Source organism: Zootoca vivipara, chromosome 4 (assembly GCF_965207765.1).
Source record: "Zootoca vivipara chromosome 4, rZooViv2.hap1.1, whole genome shotgun sequence".
In the NCBI taxonomy this organism is placed as follows: domain Eukaryota; kingdom Metazoa; phylum Chordata; class Lepidosauria; order Squamata; family Lacertidae; genus Zootoca; species Zootoca vivipara.
Genome location: NC_142587.1, coordinates 62,894,929 through 62,916,557, shown reverse-complemented (window position 1 = coordinate 62,916,557; position 21,629 = coordinate 62,894,929). Strand labels below are relative to the sequence as shown.

The following is a 21,629-nucleotide window of genomic DNA, read 5'->3' as shown; positions in this document are numbered from 1 at the left end:
GTCAAAGAAGGTATATCTCAACCCCTTTGCTGTTTCATTGAATCTTAGCTCAATCCTTATCCATTTCCATTCCATATTGTAAGGAGAAATGATAACATGCAGAAATTTGATAGAAAATATTCCTATGTATATTACATATATGATGTTTGTTTTCCTTGTGGATCCCACTGTAACCTAACATACTGCTGATGAAACCTACCTCTTGATTCCAGAATTAGGTGTATCAGAGAAACCCTCCATATGGCTAGGAAGTGGATACTCAGGGCAAAGGTAAGGCAGCTCAGTGAGACATGGATTAAAAATGGTCATGTTGTAGTTAAGTAGATTCAAAAGCTCTCTTCTAATATGCATGAACAGACTGAAGAAGGGGCAGAGGAAACGCCTGAAAAGAAGCAATGCAGCTAAAAGCCTGCAGCTCCACCCTGTTCCCCCCCCCCCACCCCCAGCAAGAATGATCTATGAACTTTTTCTCTGCCATGCCTTCTGATGGGGAAACAGTTGCCAGACTTAGTACTGATTGATTTGACTATTGGGACAGCAGCTTCTGTTTATGGAAGAGAACAGGGAACCCTCCACCAATCAGACTGTGATTGGAAACTGAGCAGCAGCTTCTTCTTTTGCCTCCTCCGTACAGCACATAATAGAGAGGGCCGTGGGCTGAAGAGAAAGGTGAAAGACCACCTGATGCAGCAAGGGGGCAGAATGCATGGATGAAGGTTTGGAATTGTAGAAGATTTGGGTGAGGGTTGCTAGAGGAGGTCAAGGGATCTACTATATGTAGGAAATAAAAAAAGGATAGCAAGTATAAAAAATGAAATAAAAACCTTAGCCATGTATCTTCATGTGTATACATTTTGTAGACTAAAGCTGGTTCACCTTTTTGTTAAGGCACCTTGTTTGACCTCATCTGCTATCAGAAAGAGGCAAAAGTTGGGTGAGGGTTCTGGTCAAATGGTAGGTTCCAGGAACGGAATCTTTCACATTCTGATCAGATACGCTGCAGACACAGATCAGACTACCGTGAAACAATTTATTTTAAAACTTAAAATGGAATTAACACTGTGAAAGCAACCAATGTACTGGTAGATATCCCAGTGCATAACTGATACACTGCAGTGTTTTCAAAGTGTTCAAATGTTGGGCAACAAAGCCTAAAGTTAGTTTGTACTAAAATGACTACACGTTAATATTTGCTTTGGTTAATGGTTCAAATTATACGAGCAATAAATGTTAATAAGAATGATTATTGATTTAATTGGGATATAGTAAGTGTACATATGCATGGTAGATATTCACTCACCATTTTCCATTAGGAAGCTTTGGCTGCAATCAACACAGTAACATTTTTAATGCATGCAGTCCTGGTCCACATGGAAAAAGCCTGCAGCTTAACAATAATGAGGTAGGAATCCAGTAGAATCCCTTCCTCACCTGAAAGCAATGTTATCTAGCAGCCCAATCCTATACGTACATGTTTGTTTGTTCAATGGGCCTTTGTTACAAGTAAGCATGCACAGGAGAGTAGCCAACATTTTCTGAGCAGTAATATTTGTAACTGCTTCAGACTACTATTCCCTTTTGGGCACTACCATGGGAAGGTACTTGACCCCTGGCATTACAATTTGGTATCATCATCTTCAGAAGCAACTGAGAGTGAAGAGGATGATGAGTTAGCCTAGAGAGAGAGGAAAAAAAAACAGTAAACAAGTAAGAAACACTCCCAGCAGCAGTCTGATCTATTCTAGAGCAGGCCCAGTTTGCACGAACAAGCAAATGTTACAAGCAAAAGAGCAGGAAACCCAGAAAAAATTGGTTCAGATGTAACACTCAGCCAAACCATAGCTTAGCTCTAAGGAGCGTAGCAGTAGCAGGGCTGGGGGAAGAGTGCTGAGGGCATAATCCCGCCCCCACCGGCCAGGAACTAGCACAGGGGTCCCCAAACTTACCCAGCTTTGGGCCGGAGGGTGGGGGAGCGCGGCCATGCGCAAACGCTATTTCTGGCACCCTCCCGACCTGGAAAGCGCTGGAAATAGCTTGTGCGCATGTGCAGAAGTCTCCTCTGACCTGGAAGTACACTGGAAATAATGCATGTGCGCATAAGCTATTTCAGTCGCTTTTCCGAGGGTCGCAGCGGGGGTCACTGGGGGCCGCATAAAAGAGCCTCGCAGGCTGTATGTGGCCCTCGGGCCGTAGTTTGGGGACCCCTGAACTAGCACATTTGCTTGTTCACACTAAGCCATGGTTTGACTTAGTTACATGCAAACCAGGTCAGAAGAAACCGCAATAACTGAGCATTATTAGCAGTAGTCATTCTGTGATTTAAGCATAGTCTGAGCATAAGCCCAGCCATGCCAGGTCCATAGTTGTTCTGGCCAAATCATAGGACCACTTATTTGCAACCTAGCCATATAAACTTGGAACTGAATACCAGTGATTTAATTTAGGGTTTTCTCCAAATAAGCAAACTTAGGACTGCAACCTTGAGCAGATCCCTTTCCTCAGCCTTTATAAATAAGGTAACTCACCCTCTCTCGTGGTTCTGGCAATGGTCCGTCTCGCTCTGGGGTTTGTATCTCTGTGTAAGCAGGAGGGTCATTACTGCTGTCTGGTGGATCTGCCATGGGGGCAGTGATGGGCATATTCTGGGCCTTGAAGTACTGATAAGCTTCTTCTCCACATACTACTAGTTTCAGCTTGTTTCCACCATCATGGATTCTTGCCACGACATCGTCATAATCTTCGTTCTCCACGTTTGCACCATTGACTTCTATTAAGATGTCATCGATTTGCAGCCCTGCTCTTTCTGCCGGGCCACCCTCCTTTACCTGAAATTATATCGTATTAAAAAGGCAGACATTTTATTGCTTGAGAGTGGGTGGGCAGAGTATGGTAAGGGGTAGTTCTGACCACTAAGTTACTGCAGGCTAGGAAGCTTTGTACATTGTGAAGATACAATTAATGAAATGCAATAGTTGAAAATAGTGAGATGGTATTTCCTTCCCAGGGGGTGCTGCCATTGCTTGCTGTGCTCACCAGCCTCACCTACCTGCCCAACCTCTTTGGCAATACCTTCCCCCATACCTGGCCAACCCCTACTCCCTTTACACCTTACCCACCCCTAGCCTACCCCCCAGCTCACCCCAACCTTCCTTTAAATATGACCACAGTGATTTTTAGCTGTGGGGGCTCTTCAGAGAGCACTTTGCCAAACCTCTCTCTGAAGCGCCACCCACCCTCTTTTAAGCACAGCTGTAGTGATGCTTCAGACAGCGGTTTTTACTTTTATTTATTTTCACATCCGGATTTAGAGCACGGGAGTTTGAAAACAAAATCAATGGTCACATTCTTAGCTATCAGGTGGCACAAAAGAAGTAGCACGGAAATGGATAAAGTCCCGAGAGAAGGTTTGATGTGAAGTTAAAAAACGATGAGAATAAGACATCGCAAGATTTGGAGGGAATTCAAGTGAATACCAAGGAAATAATTGGCTGTCGATTTTTGGTGGCAATTCGTGAAACATCTAGATACTGTGCAAAGCTGCTCACCATGGCATGAAAAATGGATATCGTAGAATGCCGTCAATAGATCAGTGGTGGTGGGGAAATCTGGGGCTTAACAGTACTGAGTAATTGAATCTGATCTAAACAGTTATGGAATGTAAGAAAAAATCGTTTATAACACTTTGATTCCTTCTATTCTTTATCAGAATTTGCATCATAAGAGAGAATTGCCGTTTATGTCTAACCTAAGCATGATGTAATATATGCACTGAAAGGGTGACTTTTTTTTTGCTATACTGTAACTGTAATTATATAAATTTAAATAATTTTTTAAAACTTCTTTCATGGGCCCCCTTTCAACTCTTAATATTGTGCATGAGTCTTGTGGTCACGCAGCAGCAAAAAGTGGGGTGGGAAATGTGCAAGCCTGGGGCAAGGCTAGAGTGATTGATGAAGATGTCTGAAAGTGGTCCCTGCATTGTGCACCTCCGGAGCAGGAGGGTTGGGCAACTGCTGCTCAGATTTGGCATCGTGTTTATTTCACCAGCATATGGATTGAATTAATACCTCTTTGATGAACTTGCCAGGCAAACCTTTGATGGCGTTCAAACGGAAGCCAAAGCCACTGGGACCCTTGACCAGATAGCAGAGTCTGGGCTTGCGATTCTCTTTCGTCGTATGACATGTTGGCACTTCAGCCTCACATGGAGATTGCACCGGTGTTGTGTGATAGTAGAGGCATGGGGATATCTTAGCCTTAGTAACCAAAAGAGAGAGAAAAATCATTTATTGCAAAATACACATTGCTACCAAACATTGCGTGACAATAAAACATCCCTCACACATTTTGGGATATAATGAGCAATATTTGCAAATTTCTTGCTTCTCTCTTCCGTAATAGCAGATGACACAGTCAGTCCCTCCCTTCCTCCTTTCCTTATATCCTATCAATTTATAAGCACACCACAGAGAATGATGCAGGAACTCGTGTGGGTGGAATAAACTGGTTCTATGACATTTTGACCCTCCAACCGTTGAAGAATGAGTGAACATTTTACTCAGCTTTGAGTCATGTCATTAAATACTTTATATCTATCCCCCCCCCACAAAAAAACCAAATAGCCTCCACCAATTTATAACATAAGCAAAGTAAAATAAATACATCTATACCTACTTGTTCAGCCTATATGTTCAGCTGGCAATATTCCATGCATTTTTTAAAAATTGAAAGTTTGCATACAGAATTCTGCACCAGGAAAAGGTAAAGGGACCCCTGACCATTAGGTCCAGTCGTGACCGACTCTGGGGTTGCGCACACATCTCGCATTATTGGCCGAGGGAGCCGGCGTATAGCTTCCAGGTCATGTGGCCAGCATGACAAAGCCGCTTCTGGCAAACCATAGCAGCACATGGAAACGCCGTTTACCTTCCCGCTGTAGCGGTTCCTATTTATCTACTTGCATTTTGACGTGCTTTCGAACTGCTAGGTTGGCAGGAGCTGGGACCAAGCAACGGGAGCTCACCCCGTTGCAGGGATTCGAACCGCCGACCTTCTGATCAGCAAGCCCTAGGCTCAGTGGTTTAACCACAGTGCCACCTGGGTCCCTACCAGGAAAAGAGGATCTGGTATATTTGGTATGGGTCATTTTGCCACAAGGGGAGGGAAAGTATAGCAATGTAGGAAGTTCCACGCCCTGCCAAGCCTTCTCAGCTCCCACCTGTGGCTTCTGAATCTCCACCAGACTTTCAGGCTAATCCTTCTAACCTAGAAACTTGCTTATAAAAAGAATGGTTGGCATTCTCTGCATATGTTACTAATTTCTATGCTTGCACTATGTAACTACAGCTAGCTGCAGCCATCTGGTTACCCCCATTGTTTTGCTCATGTGACTTCCAAGTTACTCATGCTTGTGCTCTACCATGTCTGTTACCATTTTGTACATGGCGTCGGTTTCGTCATCCACCACCTGCAGCACAGTTTTTTCACCAGACTTCCTGATCTTCTCCACGACAGCCTCGTGGTCCAGTGCTTCAACCGACTCTCCATTGACAGCCACCAGGATGTCGTTGTCCTTGAGACCAACTTCGGCCGCAGGGCTGCCAGAATCAATGTCCTTAATTAAGTGACCTGTACACAAAAATAAGAAAGGCCTGATACTCGGTAAAGTGCCTTAGTGGGTTTTCGTTTAAGACCATACCTGTGGCTTAGGTCTTTTAATGTTGTTTGACTACCTCACAGAATGCTGCCTTCTCAAGAAGTGCGAGTTATACTAGCAGCCAAATGGCACTGCAGCATTTTCCAGGCGAAAGAGAGAAATTGAATAGGCTCCAGATTTCTCAGATCCGAATTCTGTTTGATTATGAACTCAGGGAAATCATTTTCTATTAAGAACATTAGATGATCCAGGCTGGATTAGACCAAATAAATAATGCTGTTCTCTTTCCCCACCTGCCATTTTTAAGATGACAGCGTACAGCACACCTGTTCACACAGCCATGGGGGCATGTCTAGCAGTTATTTTTGCTGCTGCTGCTAAATTACCTTTTATTGAGTGAATGTGATTGTTTATATATTTATTAAATTTGTATACCACCCTTCATCTGTAGGTCTCAGGGCGGTTAGCAGCATAAAATTACAAGAGAAAAAAAACACAAAATACATAATAAAAACAAGAAAACAACAAGCAAATAACGGCTCCACTCCCTCCCTACGAGCACATTTAAAAGGATATAGGATGCTAGTCAGTCAAAGGCCTGGTTGAAGAAGAATGTTTTTGCCTGGTATATAAAGGTGTTTTCCACAAATGGAGAGCCATGGCAGAAATGAGATTTTTAATGACTTTTATAATTTTTGCACATATTCATCACACTTGTATGGGAAAAGGTGTTTCTTAAATGTAATAAGATAGATAGATAGATAGATCATACCTTTACCATTCTGTTCCATTCTCAGGTAGAATCCATAACCATTTTTTCCTTTTGCAAGCTCCAGCCTTCGGGGTTTGTGGGGTAATAATTTCAAACTTGCCATTTCTCTCCTCAGCTGCATGTTCTGCCTCTTGTAATACTGATCGGTTTCTTTATTTGACACCAGAAAAACAAGTCGATTTCCAGACCTCCTCACCTGGGAACAAAGACATACAGTGATCAGAGGTAGTACTTCAGCCATGTCAAACAGTGGGACAGGGCTGAGGAGCTTTTTATATGCAAAGTGCTGATGTGGATGAGGTGACCTTGTAAATCCCTAGTCAGCACAAAACATCTTTTCTGATGGCATTTTCACAAGTGAGGCTTAAATTGTTCTGAACGGCATTTATGAAGCCTACAGTGTGTGGAGTGCATGTTCGATTGCTCTTCCATATTCAGACATGGCTTAACTACCGGTATTTATTCACTTTGGATCTGAGTACTTGACACTAGCATATATTTTTCAGCACTAAATCTACTACTTATGCAACTTGAGTGGAAGGTATGACGGCAGATAGATAGACACCAGTCACTCAGCCCTGTGAGTGGGCTGGGCTGGGGAAACTATTAGAAATAAGTTTTAGCTGTTAAATACTTTAGAGGCTATGCAATAAGCCTTGCCTAAAAGCCCTGTTCACACATTACTCACATGGAAGGCACATGGGTATAGGTATAGGTAAAGTACCCCTGGACGGTCAAGTCCAGTCAAAGGCGACTATGAGATTGTGGCGCTCATCTTGCTTTCAGGCCAAGGGAGCCGGCGTTTGTCCACAGACAGCTTTCCGGGTTGTGGCTAAACCGCTACTGGCACAACAGGACACTATGACAGAAGCCAGAGTGCATGGAAACGCCATTTACCTTCCCGGCACAGCGGCACTGGTGTTCTTTTGGCAGGAGCTGGGACAGAGCAACGGGAGCTCACTCTGTTGCAGGGATTTGAACCGCTGACCTTCCAATTGGCAAGCCCAGGAGGCTCAGTGGTCCACAGCGCCACCTACAGAGGTGGGGGACCGTTTTTGTCCTGGGACCAACTTTAACAGATGGCCAGGGCAACCCACCTGTCAATCACCTGTCAATCACCTGTCATGATTAATGAAACTCAGTGGTAGAGCATCTGCTTTGCATGCTGAAGGTCCCAGGTTCAATCTGTGGCATCTCCAGGTAGGACAGGCCTGAAAGCCTGAAGAGCAACTCCCAGTGAATATACCAGTAGATAATACCAAGTAATATGGAGCAACAGTCTGACTTTGGCAGCTTACGTTCCTATGCTTAAGCAGACAAATACATACTATTACTATGATGAGTTAACGCTGGGAAAATAGTTGCCAGCATTCATTCAGGACCACAATCTTAGATCTGTGGTGGAAAACGTAACCAAAGATTTAGGAACAGGGTGGAGACTAGAGATCTAAAATTTCCAGAAATTTAGAAACTCGGAACCCCCCCCCCCCGGGTTTTCCTGTTTTTTCCCGGGGGGAAACGGACATTTTCGGAAAAATTGAAAAAAAAAATGCTACATTAGCACTTCTTTTCCAGACTGAAAGTCATTCTGTTACTTTAGAAACATAAAATATAACTATGGACAATTTTAATGGGCATAAAATGATCACAACTAGCATATTAAAAGTATAGTGCATCCAAACAATTATTACAAACAGAATTTACTTTTAAAATAATATTTATTTGTATTTGTAACAAATGGAGCAACAATTTCCTGAACTGTTTACTAGTTTATGTGGGGGGGGGGGGAAACACTCCACAAAACAAATTTTTTAAAATCTAGAAGTAACAATTATTCGTATTTCCTCTCCACAGTATTTAGTTTTTTCCCCTCAATTTTTTTTTAAATTTTGTCAGGGAAAAACAAAAAAGGCTTCAGGAAAAAAACGGGGAAAATGGTTTTTTTCCTGAATTTTTCTGGGCCTTCACATCTCTAGTGGATACTGAGGTCTTGAAGTTTAGGCTTGGAGATACCTTCTCAACTACTTCCTCATGAGTGTCGTTTTCCACATTCTCTCCATTGATTTCGATCAGGCGGTCATTGGGCTGCACTCCGGCTAATGCAGCTGGTCCTTGTGGGGACAAATCTATAATGAACAATCCCTTCTGACCTGGAATAGACAGAACCAGGACAGATCTAAATAACTCGCCATGTTCTATGTTACTCAGCAATGGCATAACAATAGGAGCTGTGTAGACTTGAGATGTTTTGTTCAATGAACATACAGTATGAAAAGGCAGTAGTCATGTGATCCAACTGGAAATAACCATGTCTGCTTTCTATGCCCCTGGAATTCAAGAGGGAAGTCATTCATCCTCTGAAGCCCAACCTTTCTTTAAGCCATGTTCAATACTGTCTTGGGGAGGATTAGTATACTTGTTTATGTTGGTTGATGATTGCCACCAGCAAAAATAGTTGCTTATTAGACACTACTTGTTTTCCCATTGTTTATTAGCACCTGGATTATGATTGTATTGCCAAATGTAAGTGCTTCCTTGTCTTTAAAGAAACAAGTCTTTCTTGGGCAGTTACAAAACATTCCAGTGACTGCCAGCATGAAACACAGTAAAAATACCTAGAGATCTTTCTTAATACCCTTGGAGAGTTGCGCCAAAAATCAGATATACTGCATCCACATCAGTTCTCTTGCTGTTATTGTAGAAGACACTTCCATTGCCAAGAACTTGCAGTCATATTATATTATTATTATTATTTGTTATTATTATTCCACGTTACCTGAGATTTTCAGAAGGTAAAATTTAAAATCTTTTGTTTTCCCAAAGCAGCTTATCTGCATTTTCATCATTTACCTTTGCTAAATGTTGTCCAATCACAAAAAAGATTTGTATTTCTCACACCCAAAAACATAATTTTAAGACCCCTCACTGAAGAAATTTGCCAAAATTAAATTTCACCCCCTAAAATGTTACACTCTGCTGCCCCACATCTCATTTCAATGGAAAACCATTCAGATGCTGTGTGATGTGTGCATCAGCTGTAGAGGGGAAATGTTGGTGCTAGCCCGTCCCTGCAGCTGAAATGTTTTCAACCAAAGCCTTTATATTTCCTGAAGGTTTGTGCTGTACCTTCTGGCACTTCAACAGAGCTTTAGATTAATTCAAATACCTTTTCATTTCATTACCATGAAAACTCACAATCCAAATAATGGTCTTCAACAAAGGGTTTGGGAACATGCGCTTTAAATGAAAGCAACATAAAGGAATTGTATTGAACTACCATGCCCACCGCCACCTCCGGAATGCATACAATGAATATTATATAATGCTACATGTGCATTGTCTATGCTTACTGTTCTCACCTTCCGTTGTCTTCAGAGAGAAGCCATAGCTGTTTTTTTCTTTCACCAGATAGCAGAGGCGGGGTTGTGTAACTGGGCCAGGTCCTCCATTTGTCACAACTGAAGGGTGTTCTGCTTGCTGCTGGCCTGGTAATGTTTGACCCAACTCTTCAAAATTGACCCCCTCCTTATGTGCATCTTCATAAGATTTTTCATCCAAAACAAGGAATGCTACAGAGTCCACACTTTTCCTAACTAAATCAGCCACCTGTAAGGGGCAGAATGAGAGTTTCAGTAGTAATCACAGGTAGCAGTAAAATAGCTCACCTAGGTATTTCCTGTTGCCTTGTACAAGAGGAGACTTACTGACAAAGGATACGTGCAATACATATTGGGGAAAAATACAGTAGTCACAATCCAGGAATCCCATAAAGTTACCTCTTGGTGCCCATGCTGGAGGGGGGAAAGCAGAAAACGTTTGGTGTAGCAAATCTCTAATGATATATCTACACTACTGATACAAATGGGTTGAATAGTCAATTCCTCTCTAGGAAACTGTAGTGCTGTAAGTGGAGACCTGCGAGTTACATATGCCCAAAGGTTTCTGCCCTATGCACATGGGTTACCCAGGAGTAAATCTTATTAAATGTAATGGGATGGGACAAACACGCCACAGGGAGCAGTTTGGTCTGTATAAACTGCTTGCCAGTTAAGGCTGCTCTCAATATTAAAAGGCCCTGCTGCATGTTTTATGAAAAGAGAGGTTGCCTATGGCTAGAAACATGGCCTTTTTAGTCATGGCCCCGGGGGTAAGTCCTGAGGGCCACATTCACCCTTGGCTAATCCCTCAGAGGCCACATGTCCACGTGGGTGTGTGACTAAAAGTTGGTGGAGCTATCCCGTACTCTCATACTCCCTCACACACACTTCCACATGCATACATAGAAAGATACAGAGTCCCCCATCCTCCTGTTATCCACACAGATCAGCCGAGGAAGGGGATTTATCACCCCCCTGTCCACTCAAATGATGAACCCAATGACTGTGCGACTTGCACTCCTATCAGGGCACTGAGTTCTGCCCACCCTGGTGCTGTATCTACTTTTTTTCTTTTTGTTGCTGTCACCAAAACTGGTAGGATCTTAGGTGGGCAGAAAAATTGTTGGAGGGGGCCAGATCTGTCCACCAACCTGCAGGTTAGGCACCCCTGGGTTAAGGAGTTATGTCCCTCATCATAGTTAGCTCAGCCGGTTAGAGCATGGTGCTGATAAATGCCAAGGTTTCAGGTTCGATACCCATATGGGCCACCTGCATTGCAGGGGGTTGGACTAGATGACCCTTGGGTTACCTTCCAACCCTACGATTCTATGATTTAGAAATGCCTTTCGGAACTGCCAGAATTTTAGCAGAGGAGATGGGCAATTGGTGAATAATTTTCTTGCTGCTGCACATGATGAAGGTGGTGGTGGTTATGGGTTATTTTATCGGTTTAAATCAATATAGGGCACCCTGAGCTTTTTGAAAAGGTAAAGATTTTAAATTGATGCGTCCAGGATCAGGCTGCATGATGTACCAATATTTCCTGTTTCTCTGGCAGCAGAAAGGGCCCCCAAATGAAATTGTTCTATACCGTTGCATGCTCTTCTTTGTCTACAAAAATCCCATTGACCCTCAGGACTCTGTCTCCATCTTTCAGGCCAGCCTTCTCAGCTGGACTCCCCTTTGCCACGTTCCGGATCAGGTGCCCTGTTTTATATTTCTCAAGGCGCAGACAGAATCCATAGCTCTCTGCCTCTTTTCTGGTCAGTTTGCATTCCCTCGGCCGAAGAGGAGACATCATTTCTGTCACAAGGGATAAAATAAATAAATAAATTACTCTGTTGTTAAAGATGCTCATGGGAGGAAAAAGAGCCTTGTTAAGGAAAACTAGTCCAGTGAAATGAGCTAAAGAAGGTGCTCATAAAAGGAACCAGGACAATTATAGAAATACAGAGGCAATTCCAGGTTTTGATTTGGGGGGTGGGTCAGAGAAGAAGATACTGATTAATCTGGATTATTTTTCTCTGAGAGACAAACTGATGCCCTGATTATTCATAGCACTTTAGCAAAGTTTTTCTTTGAAAATACAACGTAGACATTGCACATTACAGTACTAGAATAAAAGACACAAGCTACTCATTAATGATTTTTTTTTATTGTTTGTCATTCCCTCTCATTTGCACATAGCAACTCACACTTGGTTCAGGCCTCTTGTACAGCACAAACACATCTTGACTGAATCACCAACTAGCCAAGGCTATCACAGGGTTGGTGAGGACCACAGCATCTCTTACAGTGACAGCTTAGTTCCCTCCTTATTTGTGTGTCCAAGGGGCAGTGGTGGGGCCATGCCACTAATCCTCCTTTCAATGCCACATGGCACCTCTCAGCTGTACTCCTGATGTCCACATGCTAGTCATGGATGTCTTTAAGGGGGAACCCTATGCATGTTGGCTTCCCCCCTGCAGATAACTATAGATAACACACAGAAATCAGGGATAGTGCGCAGCTTATTCAGCGGAGCCAGCAGTGTGAGCCCAGTGTGAGAAAACAAATATTAGGCATATGATGAAGTATGGTGGAAGAAAGCATAGAATTCATAGGCAGGATTCCACAAATATGGTTGCCAGAAGAAATGAATGGCAACCATCGCTCCATCCAGCGTATAGCAGAAACCCCCCCCCTCCCTTTTCCCGGAGTTCCTATACAGTAAATTGAAGAGGGCTTGAGAAAAGAGGCCTTTGAACTGTTGCTTGGAAAAGGTAAGAAATAGCAGGAGTCTCTCATGCATGCTGCTTGCAGGTTTATTTATAGTAAAATGCACACTCCTCCTTTCGAGGCAAAATGCCTACTTGAAAGCAGCTTATCTTGTTTTATCTTAACACATCGTAACAAAACAAAACAAAATGGAATAAAAAATTAACCAGCAAGAATAAAAACAGCAGGGGGGAAACAATCATAGGAAAATCAAAGAAATACACATACTCAAATAACACATTTTTCAGTGGCCTCTTAAAAGCAGGCAATGAGGGACGCAGCCGGATGAAGCTCCCTAGCACAAATACTTCATAATCCAGATGCCACAGCGGAGAAGACTCTTTCTCTTTTTCTTATCGACTACACTTCTATTAGAAGGAGTTGGGGGGACAGCCAGAAATGGAGCAATATTCTCATTGGGCTCATGTGGGAGATCTCAGAGGAGAGATGAGCTCTTATTCTGTTTGAGGTAAGGGCAAAACCTCTTTACAAAGCCCAGTGCTAAGTGAAAGACTAACCTCTCTGCCTGAGTCCTCCCACTGTCCAAAGGCAAGGGATAGGTGGTAACCACAAATAATTGTTGACTAATAAGCTAGGTTAAATTTTGCTGAACCTGTTCCCCACTCCAGAGGAGCAGCAGGGCAGCTTAGTAATGATGCTGCGGTTCCAGTGCTTTGTAATAATTGTGTACTTTGCTCAACCCATGCTTTGCTATACTATAATCTAGATGATGTAGTTAATATGTAAAGAGATGGTGGTTAATGAGTGGAAGATTGGACTAAGACAGGAGATTGGACTAGGTGGCATTCTGATTCCCTGCACGTATTATTCTTGTCATTCTAATTACCACTGAACAGCTGATTCCTGGCTCCCTAGTCATATTATTTAATAAAATGAATACCTGCTTTTTAAAATATATATAAAAAAGCTCCAGCCACAAACACTAGCAGTTCTAGCTAAATATAGCCACCATACTTACAAGCCCACTTGCTTGACAAGTACTATCTATAGGGTCTTCCTATGTTTTGTTGAATGTAAAGGTGGGAGCAGGATCACCCCATGGGTCCCACCTCTGCCCTCTAAAAATGTTCATCATAACCTGTGCAAGAGCCCACGTGCGATCAGGAACAGAATAGACAGGGCCTTATAATGCAAGCAAGCTCATTTACAGGTGCACATAGGCTAGGGAGCCAGTGAGCATGATCCCACTCCCCATGATCTATGCACAGTCAGCATAATGTGTGCTTATTCCTTATTTTCATAGATAATTTATAGTGAAAGAAAAGGGGCACACACTTTTTAATAAACATAGTGCAATCAAATTTGAGAAACTCAAAATAAATAAATAAAATTTCAGCCTGTGGAATCCGATGGATTCCTGTGGTTCTTATCATTTGTGTATATATTACACACAAGTTTCTAGCTCTCAGAGTTACGTGAAAGTGATAAGGCAGGAACCTCGAGCCAAAATCCAGCAATCATTTTAAAAAAACACACACAACAAAATCTGAAGGAGAGGAATCAGGAAAAAAGCTTACCTGCTTGTGTAGTTTGCCCTCAGAATTTTCTTCTGCAGTCTCTCATGCTGCTGTAATTGCATGGACAGCTACATTTCAAATGAACAAAGGTTGATTTAAAAGATGATTTATTTAACAGGGCTTCTTTGCATTTGTTCACCTTCTTGATAACCAATCTTTTCTCCACCCCCATACTTCTCAGCTGGGCTTTCCTCAGAAACTTTGGATTCCTCCTTAGCAGTGCATTACAGGTGCCAAGATTCTCACATGGACCACAGCCAAGAGCAGCCACGTGTCTCACTTTGAATTAAAAGGACAGTCCAAGTCCGAATTAAAAGAGCCCTAATGGAGAGCAGGGGCCTTGAAGTTGCACATCAATATTCAGCACCGGGATAGGAGCCGGAGCAGGCCCAGCAGTTCAGAATGTCCCCCAACTATCAGATTTTTATTGTACTTCGGTTTAAATTATTGTAGGTCTCTTTGAATTTGCATCTACACATATCAACTAGCACATGGGTAGGCAAACTAAGGCACGGATCTGGACCAATTGCCTTCTAAATCTGGCCCACGGACGGTCCGGGAATCAGCGTGTTTTTACATGAGTAGAATGTGTCTTTTTATTTAAAATGCATCTCTGGGTTATTTGTGGGGCATAGAAATCCGTTCATTCCCCCCCTCCTCAAAATATAGTCTGCCCCCCCCCACAAGGTCTGAGGGGCAGTGGACTGCTGAAAAAGTTTGCTGACCTCTGACCTAGCACATGCAAATATGCTGCCATCTTTCATCCTATGTTTTTTTTGGGGGGGTGGGTGGGTGGGGGTTGACACCCACCCTTCCTGTTTCCTCCCAGGGATACTCCATTATGGACCTAACACTTACGGTATGCAGAACTTGCCTTGCAGCAAAGTAGTTCATCAAAAGCATCTCATATAAAGAAAGCTTGCAGACAAAACACAACCTGACAATTTCATCAGGGCTGAAGAACCCAAGGCCCTGGCCTAGTCACAGACATGACACTGTATCTTTACTCCCTCTTTGCGGATCAAAGTATACCCTGCAAAAGCGTAGGCCACATTCGATCTCAGATATCTAGGCAATGATCACTGGTTACACAACAGCATAACATTTGGCTCTCCCACAATAAGAGCACCAATATCTATTCATAAGATCAGCTTTTCGTCCGCACGCTCAATCACATTTTGAAATGCTGAATATAACAAAACGAGATGTACCCCATACCTTGCCAGAGTGAGGCCTCTGCGGTCTCTTAACCGGGGAGCTAATACCTGGCTCCAGGACCATAGCACTGCTTGGATGAATCCACACCCGCTCTCGTTCCCTCTTCCAGCAAAGCTACTGACCTAATTCCCATGAAGCACCTGTAAACCTTTAGGGCTTATCCAACGCAGACTTAAACTGGCTTAGTGGTGATTTCCTCTCGCCAGGGAACCTGGGAGGAAAAAAAGAAGAAGCAAGGGATCTCTAACCCAGACTTAGAAAATGAAGACTCACAAACAGAACTCACCATTCAGGCTGACTCTGGACACAGTGTTTGTATCTCCCTCTTTTTCTCCCTCCAAGGTGGAAGCAATAGTCGCCCATTCAAAGCTATAGGCAAATCCAAGTTTGTGGTTTGTAGCATCAAAGGCCAGGTTTCCCTTTGCCCCATTGTGGTTTTTTTTTTGGGGGGGGGATGGGGGTTGGGGAGAGAAAAGAGAACCAAATGAGTTCTTAAGTTCTGCCTTCAGGTAGTTGACTCTGTAATTCCAATCACTGTGCCACTAACAGAATTATTAGCCCTACAATCTCCAGGATCCTGGGGGAGAAATGAAACTGGTTAAGTTGATATAAAACCTATATGCAGTAGATTTGGAGTGCAGAGATGCCCGTCGTTTCTGCTCCAGGCTGGAAGTGGGCATGGGAAGTACTGGCTTGCTTAATGCCATGAAAGTACAGAGTGCTCTGACAGACAAGTGTTGTAAAAACGGAATGAAAAGAAATCACCATTAAGTGCTGCTGAGTGATAAACAAGGGACAGGCAGTAATAGCACAGAGCAATTATTAAAAATCTCCCTGCTAGGTTAGGCTCATAATACCAAGGAAATTCAAGCATTGCCAACTTCTTCAGAGATTTCTAAGGAGGGGCTGTGCGGAAAAGTCAGTTTGTAATGCTTTGAGATTACAATCTGTTTGCTAATCCTGGAAATTTACCTGCCTACAGTATTTTGTTCCCCACACTCTGAAACCTAGGCTGCGTACATACCCCATGCATGTAAAGCATATGTTGCCCCCGCCAAAAAAACTCAAATATTGGGAGTTGTAGTTTGTTAAGGGTGTTGGAAAATCTCTCTCTCTCTCTCTCTGTGTGTGTGTGTGTGTGTGTGTGTGTGAGAGAGAGAGAGAGAGAGAGAGAACTACAGTTCTCATGCGCTTCAAATGTGGTGTAAATTATTTATTTCACAAAATTTATGCGCCATTTCATTGTGAGAAGCCTCAAAGTGGTTTACAAAAAGAATAAAGTTACTGTATCAATAACAACTACTTAAAATATTCAAAACATTTAAAATCAGTGATAAACACAGATTAAAACACACATCAATATTCCACATCTTCTGGTAGGCTAGTCTAAATCAGAGGCCTTTCTTCATGTGGCTTTTTAAACTGTTATAGAATCATAGAATTGTCATGTTGGGTCGTAACCCTGAAGGTTATCCAATCCAACCCCCTGCAATACAGGAATATCTTACTAAAGCATCCATGATAGACGGTCATCCAACCTCTGCTTAAAGGTATTGCTTTGTTTTTATTATTGTTATGGGTTTGCAGCAAGCAAAGATCCTCTAAAACGTATGGGTACCACTAATGTCTAGTGTTAGTAAATGTAATAATAATAATAATAATAATAGATTATTTCTACTCCACCCATCTGGCTGGGTTTCCCCAGCCACTCTGGGCGGCTTCCAACAGAAGGTTAAAAATACATTAAAACATCAGTCATTAAAAACTTCCCTAAATAGGGCTGCCTTCAGATGTCTTTTAAATGTCATATAGTTCTTTATTTCCTTGACATCTGATGGGAGTGTATTCCACGGGGTGGGCGCAGCTACCGAGAAGGCCCTCTGCCTGATTCCCTGTAACTTCGCTTCTTGCAGTGAGGGAACCCAGGTGCAAGACAGCTGAATATGTTTCTTGGCCTGGGGAGAAGAACCATCCTGTAGTAGAAAGGAAAGTAATGGGCCATTGACACAACCTGTAGGCAGCATAGGAGTTTGACCCCCTCCTCTGATGAGGGATAGTGAGCAGAGACAAATGCAAGGCTTAGGATTTCATTGTTTGGTGATGTAAACTGGGAGGAGGAGCTTGCCAGGGTAACAGTGGGTGTGATGTCACCGCAGGAAGAAATGTGCCCCTTTTAAACGGAGCAGTTGTTTTCTGCAAGTGTTGCTGGGGAGGAGAAGGTGGAAGCGGGCAGAACTCCATGCATGCTAGCGAGGAGAGGCTGTACCAAGAGACCGGGGGCATGTCTGCCTGTTGCTTTGGATCCAAGTTTGCTGAAGCTATGGGGGGTGCAAAGAGCAACCCTGTTGGGGTGTAATGTTCTGCCCTCCCTCCATCATAGCCCAGGTTGTATGTGTAAAACAAACCATATAGTCCAGGGGTCAGCAAACTTTTTCAGCACTGTCCCTCAGACCTTGTGGGGGGCCGGACTATATTTTGAAAAAAAATATGAACGAATTCCTATGCCCCACAAATAACCCAGAGATGCATTTTAAATAAAAGGACACATTCTACTCATGTAAAAACACGCTGATTCCCGGACCATCCGCGGGCCAGATTTAGAAGGCAATTGGTCCGGATCTGGCCCCCAGGCCTTAGTTTAGGGACCCTATCCTGGTTAAGCACTAAGAAGACCCCCGGAATCTCAGCAGAGATTGGGGTGGCCAGTAGCATTTTGTAATGTATTTTTTTGTGTTTTTATATTGTAAATGGCCCTGAGATCCTCAGATGAAGGGCAATATATAAATGTAATAATAATAATAATAATAATAATAATAATAATAATAATAATAATAATAATAATACCTGAGCTGCCAGTGACAGACCTGGACAGAAGCAGCCTCAGACTGTGACTCTGCTCTTTCAGGCAGATTGAAACTCCCTTGAGGGCAGCAGTTGACCAATTTCTTGGACATGGGAACTGCTCACCCACAGTGCCTTCATATTGCCAGATCTAGTTGGCCATTGTCAGAATAAGATGCTAGACCAGATGGGCCATTGGCCTGATCCAGCAGACTCTTGCTTTTTCTTCTTCAGCACCATAGTTGCTGCTTCTTGAAGTGGAGAAGTGACCATTAGGGAAAGAGTTAAGCATCCTCTCCCATTGAACAAAAAGTACCAAACCTATTTCCAAAAACTCTTTTTCTTTCTGTTGAGACATGTCACTTCCTGTTTGCTTTCTAATCAACTAATTAAATGAACCCCTGTGTTGCACTAGAGGTCAAAGAGAACAACAATTACCAGACCTTTAGAAGGCATCTCAAGGCAGCCCTGTTTAGGGAAGCTTTTAATGTTTGATGGATTTCTGTATTTTAATGTTTGATGGATTTTTGTATTTTAGAATTTCTGTTTTGTTGGAAGCCGCCCAGAGTGGCTGGGGGAACCCGGCCAGATGGGCGGTGTCACAGTGGCCGGAGCGGACTACTTCAGAGTAACGACGCTACGCAGCTCTGCATTTTATTCTTTTATTGGTGCTGCGTATTTACAGTGCTTAAGTCATTGCTATTTACACGGAGTGATGTGGTCAGTCGGTTTCAGAACCTCCTAATGGCTTTTGGCGCGTCTTTCTCCAACACAAAAGCTTTGGCAGACCCATCCTCTTTCCCCTCCTCTTTCTGCGTAATTCCGGAGTTGGGGGGATGGGTCTCCCGCCCTTATTCGCCCCTTCCTGTCCCACCTGGGACCCTGGCTCCTCTACCTTGCCTGAGCCTCGGACACGACTTCCTGCTTCCCCACTGGAATCGGAACTCTCTCTGCTTCCCCCTGTGCTCGGGGATTGGCTTGAACTCAGGAGGGGAGGGACTTCGCGATATCCCCTGTCCCTCACAGGCGGGGTATAAATAATAAATTATTATTATTATTATTATTATTATTATTATTATTATTATTAAAAGAGGCAACACGTAGACCGGCAAGTAAAGGGCAAAATGTATGTCTTTATAAACTGCAGCGAAGCAATAGTCAGCTGCGCAATCTCTGTAACTAAATTCATCCAGTGAGACAGTGATCCGGATAGTCGCACTGTTTCGACATAGTCTTCTTCAGTATACAACTACAAAGAATAAATACAATGACGAAGAATATATATATATATATAATTATATCAAGGCCAATGACCAGCATAAACTGTAGTTGTATACTGAAGAAGGCTACGTCGAAACAGTGCAATTATCCGGATCACTGTCTCACTGGATGAATTTAGTTACATAGATTGTGCAGCTGACTATTGCTTCGCTGCAGTTTATAAAGACATACATTTTGCCCTTGTCGGTCTACGTGTTGCCTCTTTTGGATCTGATTTCTAATCAACAACAGACAGAAGGTTCTTGTTTGACTGGTGTTCTCTAATGCCAAGCAAACAAATTACCCATGCATATTAATCAAGTCTTCTCCTCTAAAATCAGCAAAGCTAAGTATTCAAAACTGAATGCATACAATTACCCAACTTTGGCGCAGTCAGGAGCCACCACTGTTCCTGATACCTGTAGCTAATCTTCTCAGGTTTGTGGGAAGAGCTGGCACTGCTAATAGTTACTCTTCGGTCATTGGATGTCAGTCTTCCAAAATATCATCTAATAAAGTAAGTCTTGCACATATAAAGCTAACATGCAAGGCTTTGTATTCAGGGTTGGTATTTGTTCATTTAGCTTGAAAGTGTTCTACCCAGATGAATAACTGCCTGGTACCTCTTGGTTTCGAGAGCTGAAACATCTTATCTTGGAATGAATTCCCATCTCAGATCCTTTCAAGTTCTTGGCTAGGAGAGGCATACATATCACTTTTGTCTCTATCTCATGGCTGACAGAAACAGGATAGATTCTGCATGTGTTAAAACCCCCAAATGGACCATGTGATCATGCCAGTGCTTCCCCTTGAACATTTTTTGTTTGTTTGTTATCTGGGACTATTCATATAAGGAGGGATGGAAAACCTGTGGCATTAAAAAGAGCAGAAATAGAATGCAATAGCAGTCTCTCCAATTGTTATTCTCAGCAACTGGTATACTGCCTCTAACATTGGAGGTACAACATAACTGTCATGACTAGTGGCCCTTCAGATGTTATTGCACTCCAACTCCCATCAGGCTCTGTCACAATGGTTAGGGATAATGGGAATTGTAGTCCAACAACAGCTGGCAGGCCAAAGGCTCCCTATCCTGACACAGGGAGTCCAAATATCACTCCCAGGGTGGATCTACACTAATTGTTTATAACGCTAAGGAAGAAAATTTAAAAAAATTAAAAAATTGTCCAATAGCACCTTAGAGACCAACTAAGTTTGTTCTGGGTATAAACGTCTGTGTGCATGCACACTTCTTCATATACTCTAAGGTGCCACTGGACAATTTTTAAATTTATTTTGACTGTGTCAGACCAACACGGCTACCTACCTGAATCTAGAACGCTAAGGAAGGGTTAAGGAATGTTTATCTTAATGTATTGCTTGTAACCTTAATAATGTGTTATTAAGAGCGCACTGCAGAGCAACCAGGAACCAGCAGTAAGGGCAACTGTGTTGTTACAGAGGAATGTTAAGGAGGAACTTTTAGCAGTATGCCTTGTGATGTTTTAGATTGGTATATCTAGTACTGTTCTAATAACGTTACAACAGTCAGGGTAGATCCAGCCCCAATGCTCACTGGTTCTCTGATCACAGAAGCAAATGTTACTGTCAGCTAATCTTGCATAGCTCTGGTTTTACTCTAGGGTATGTAGAGGAGTTCTAGGTGGTTTTCCGACAGCTATAAAATTTGGCTTCCCACATACAGAACCTCACTGAACCTGGGTCATATTCTGAAAACATTGTATGTTCTTTCTAGTCAGGGTGGTTTTAGGGAGTTAGATTTTAGGGTGTTAGCACTTGGTAGATTAATGCATTTTACCTGCTTCAAGTCTTTAGAATGGGCTAAGGTATAACTAAATATATTCTAATCGTTGGCTAGAAATGTTTTGGTGTAACAACATATGCAACACATCAACCTTGATTCTATTCTTTCTGGAACTCATTAAACACACTCAATCCCTCAAAACACACTCAAAAGGAATCAAATCACCAGAAACCTCTGCTATTTAGAGGATGGCAAGAAATGTGAATGTGTTTGTAAAGGTGTTCAGTAATCAAGGACATAGGTTTCAGTATAAGTGGCTCCCGTCCCGTTAGGCCAACTAAAATATTACAAAGTATTGTACAAGCTTTCGAGTTCTCTAGATCGCATTTTCTAGGGTGGAGACTTCGCTCCAACCAATAATAGTCGAGGACATAGGGCGGCGTTT

General features: G+C 42.7%; 1 protein-coding gene across 7 annotated transcripts; it reads right to left on the bottom strand.

The window, feature by feature from the left end:
* Positions 1 to 1,016: 1,016 nt before the first annotated feature.
* PDZK1 (PDZ domain containing 1) lies at positions 1,017 to 20,009 on the bottom strand. Of its 7 annotated transcripts, XM_088667999.1 has the most exons (12): positions 19,798 to 20,009; positions 15,605 to 15,687; positions 15,319 to 15,529; positions 14,101 to 14,168; positions 11,397 to 11,608; positions 9,788 to 10,034; positions 8,442 to 8,578; positions 6,429 to 6,624; positions 5,432 to 5,628; positions 4,068 to 4,256; positions 2,526 to 2,825; positions 1,017 to 1,675 (listed from the first exon to the last, which is right to left on the bottom strand). In XM_088667999.1, exons 5-12 carry the CDS (start codon positions 11,604 to 11,606, stop codon positions 1,616 to 1,618), a joined length of 1,536 nt encoding a protein of 511 aa, XP_088524125.1. In that variant the 5' UTR covers positions 11,607 to 11,608; positions 14,101 to 14,168; positions 15,319 to 15,529; positions 15,605 to 15,687; positions 19,798 to 20,009; the 3' UTR covers positions 1,017 to 1,615. The 7 variants fall into 7 exon arrangements, with proteins under 7 accessions (XP_088524125.1, XP_088524128.1, XP_088524126.1 ...); XM_088668002.1 differs by lacking the exon at positions 15,319 to 15,529; XM_088668000.1 differs by lacking the exon at positions 15,605 to 15,687.
* Positions 20,010 to 21,629: the final 1,620 nt, after the last annotated feature.

Bases quoted from the DNA above. Each gene is read 5' to 3' on its own strand.
- PDZK1 (XM_035115794.3), bottom strand. The intron at 6,625-8,441 runs GTATCTCCAAGC...CTTTGTTCCCAG, and splicing joins ATGAGGAAGTAGTTGAGAAG to GTGAGGAGGTCTGGAAATCG. The intron at 4,257-5,431 runs GTAACAGACATG...TTGGTTACTAAG, and splicing joins CCGACGCCATGTACAAAATG to GCTAAGATATCCCCATGCCT.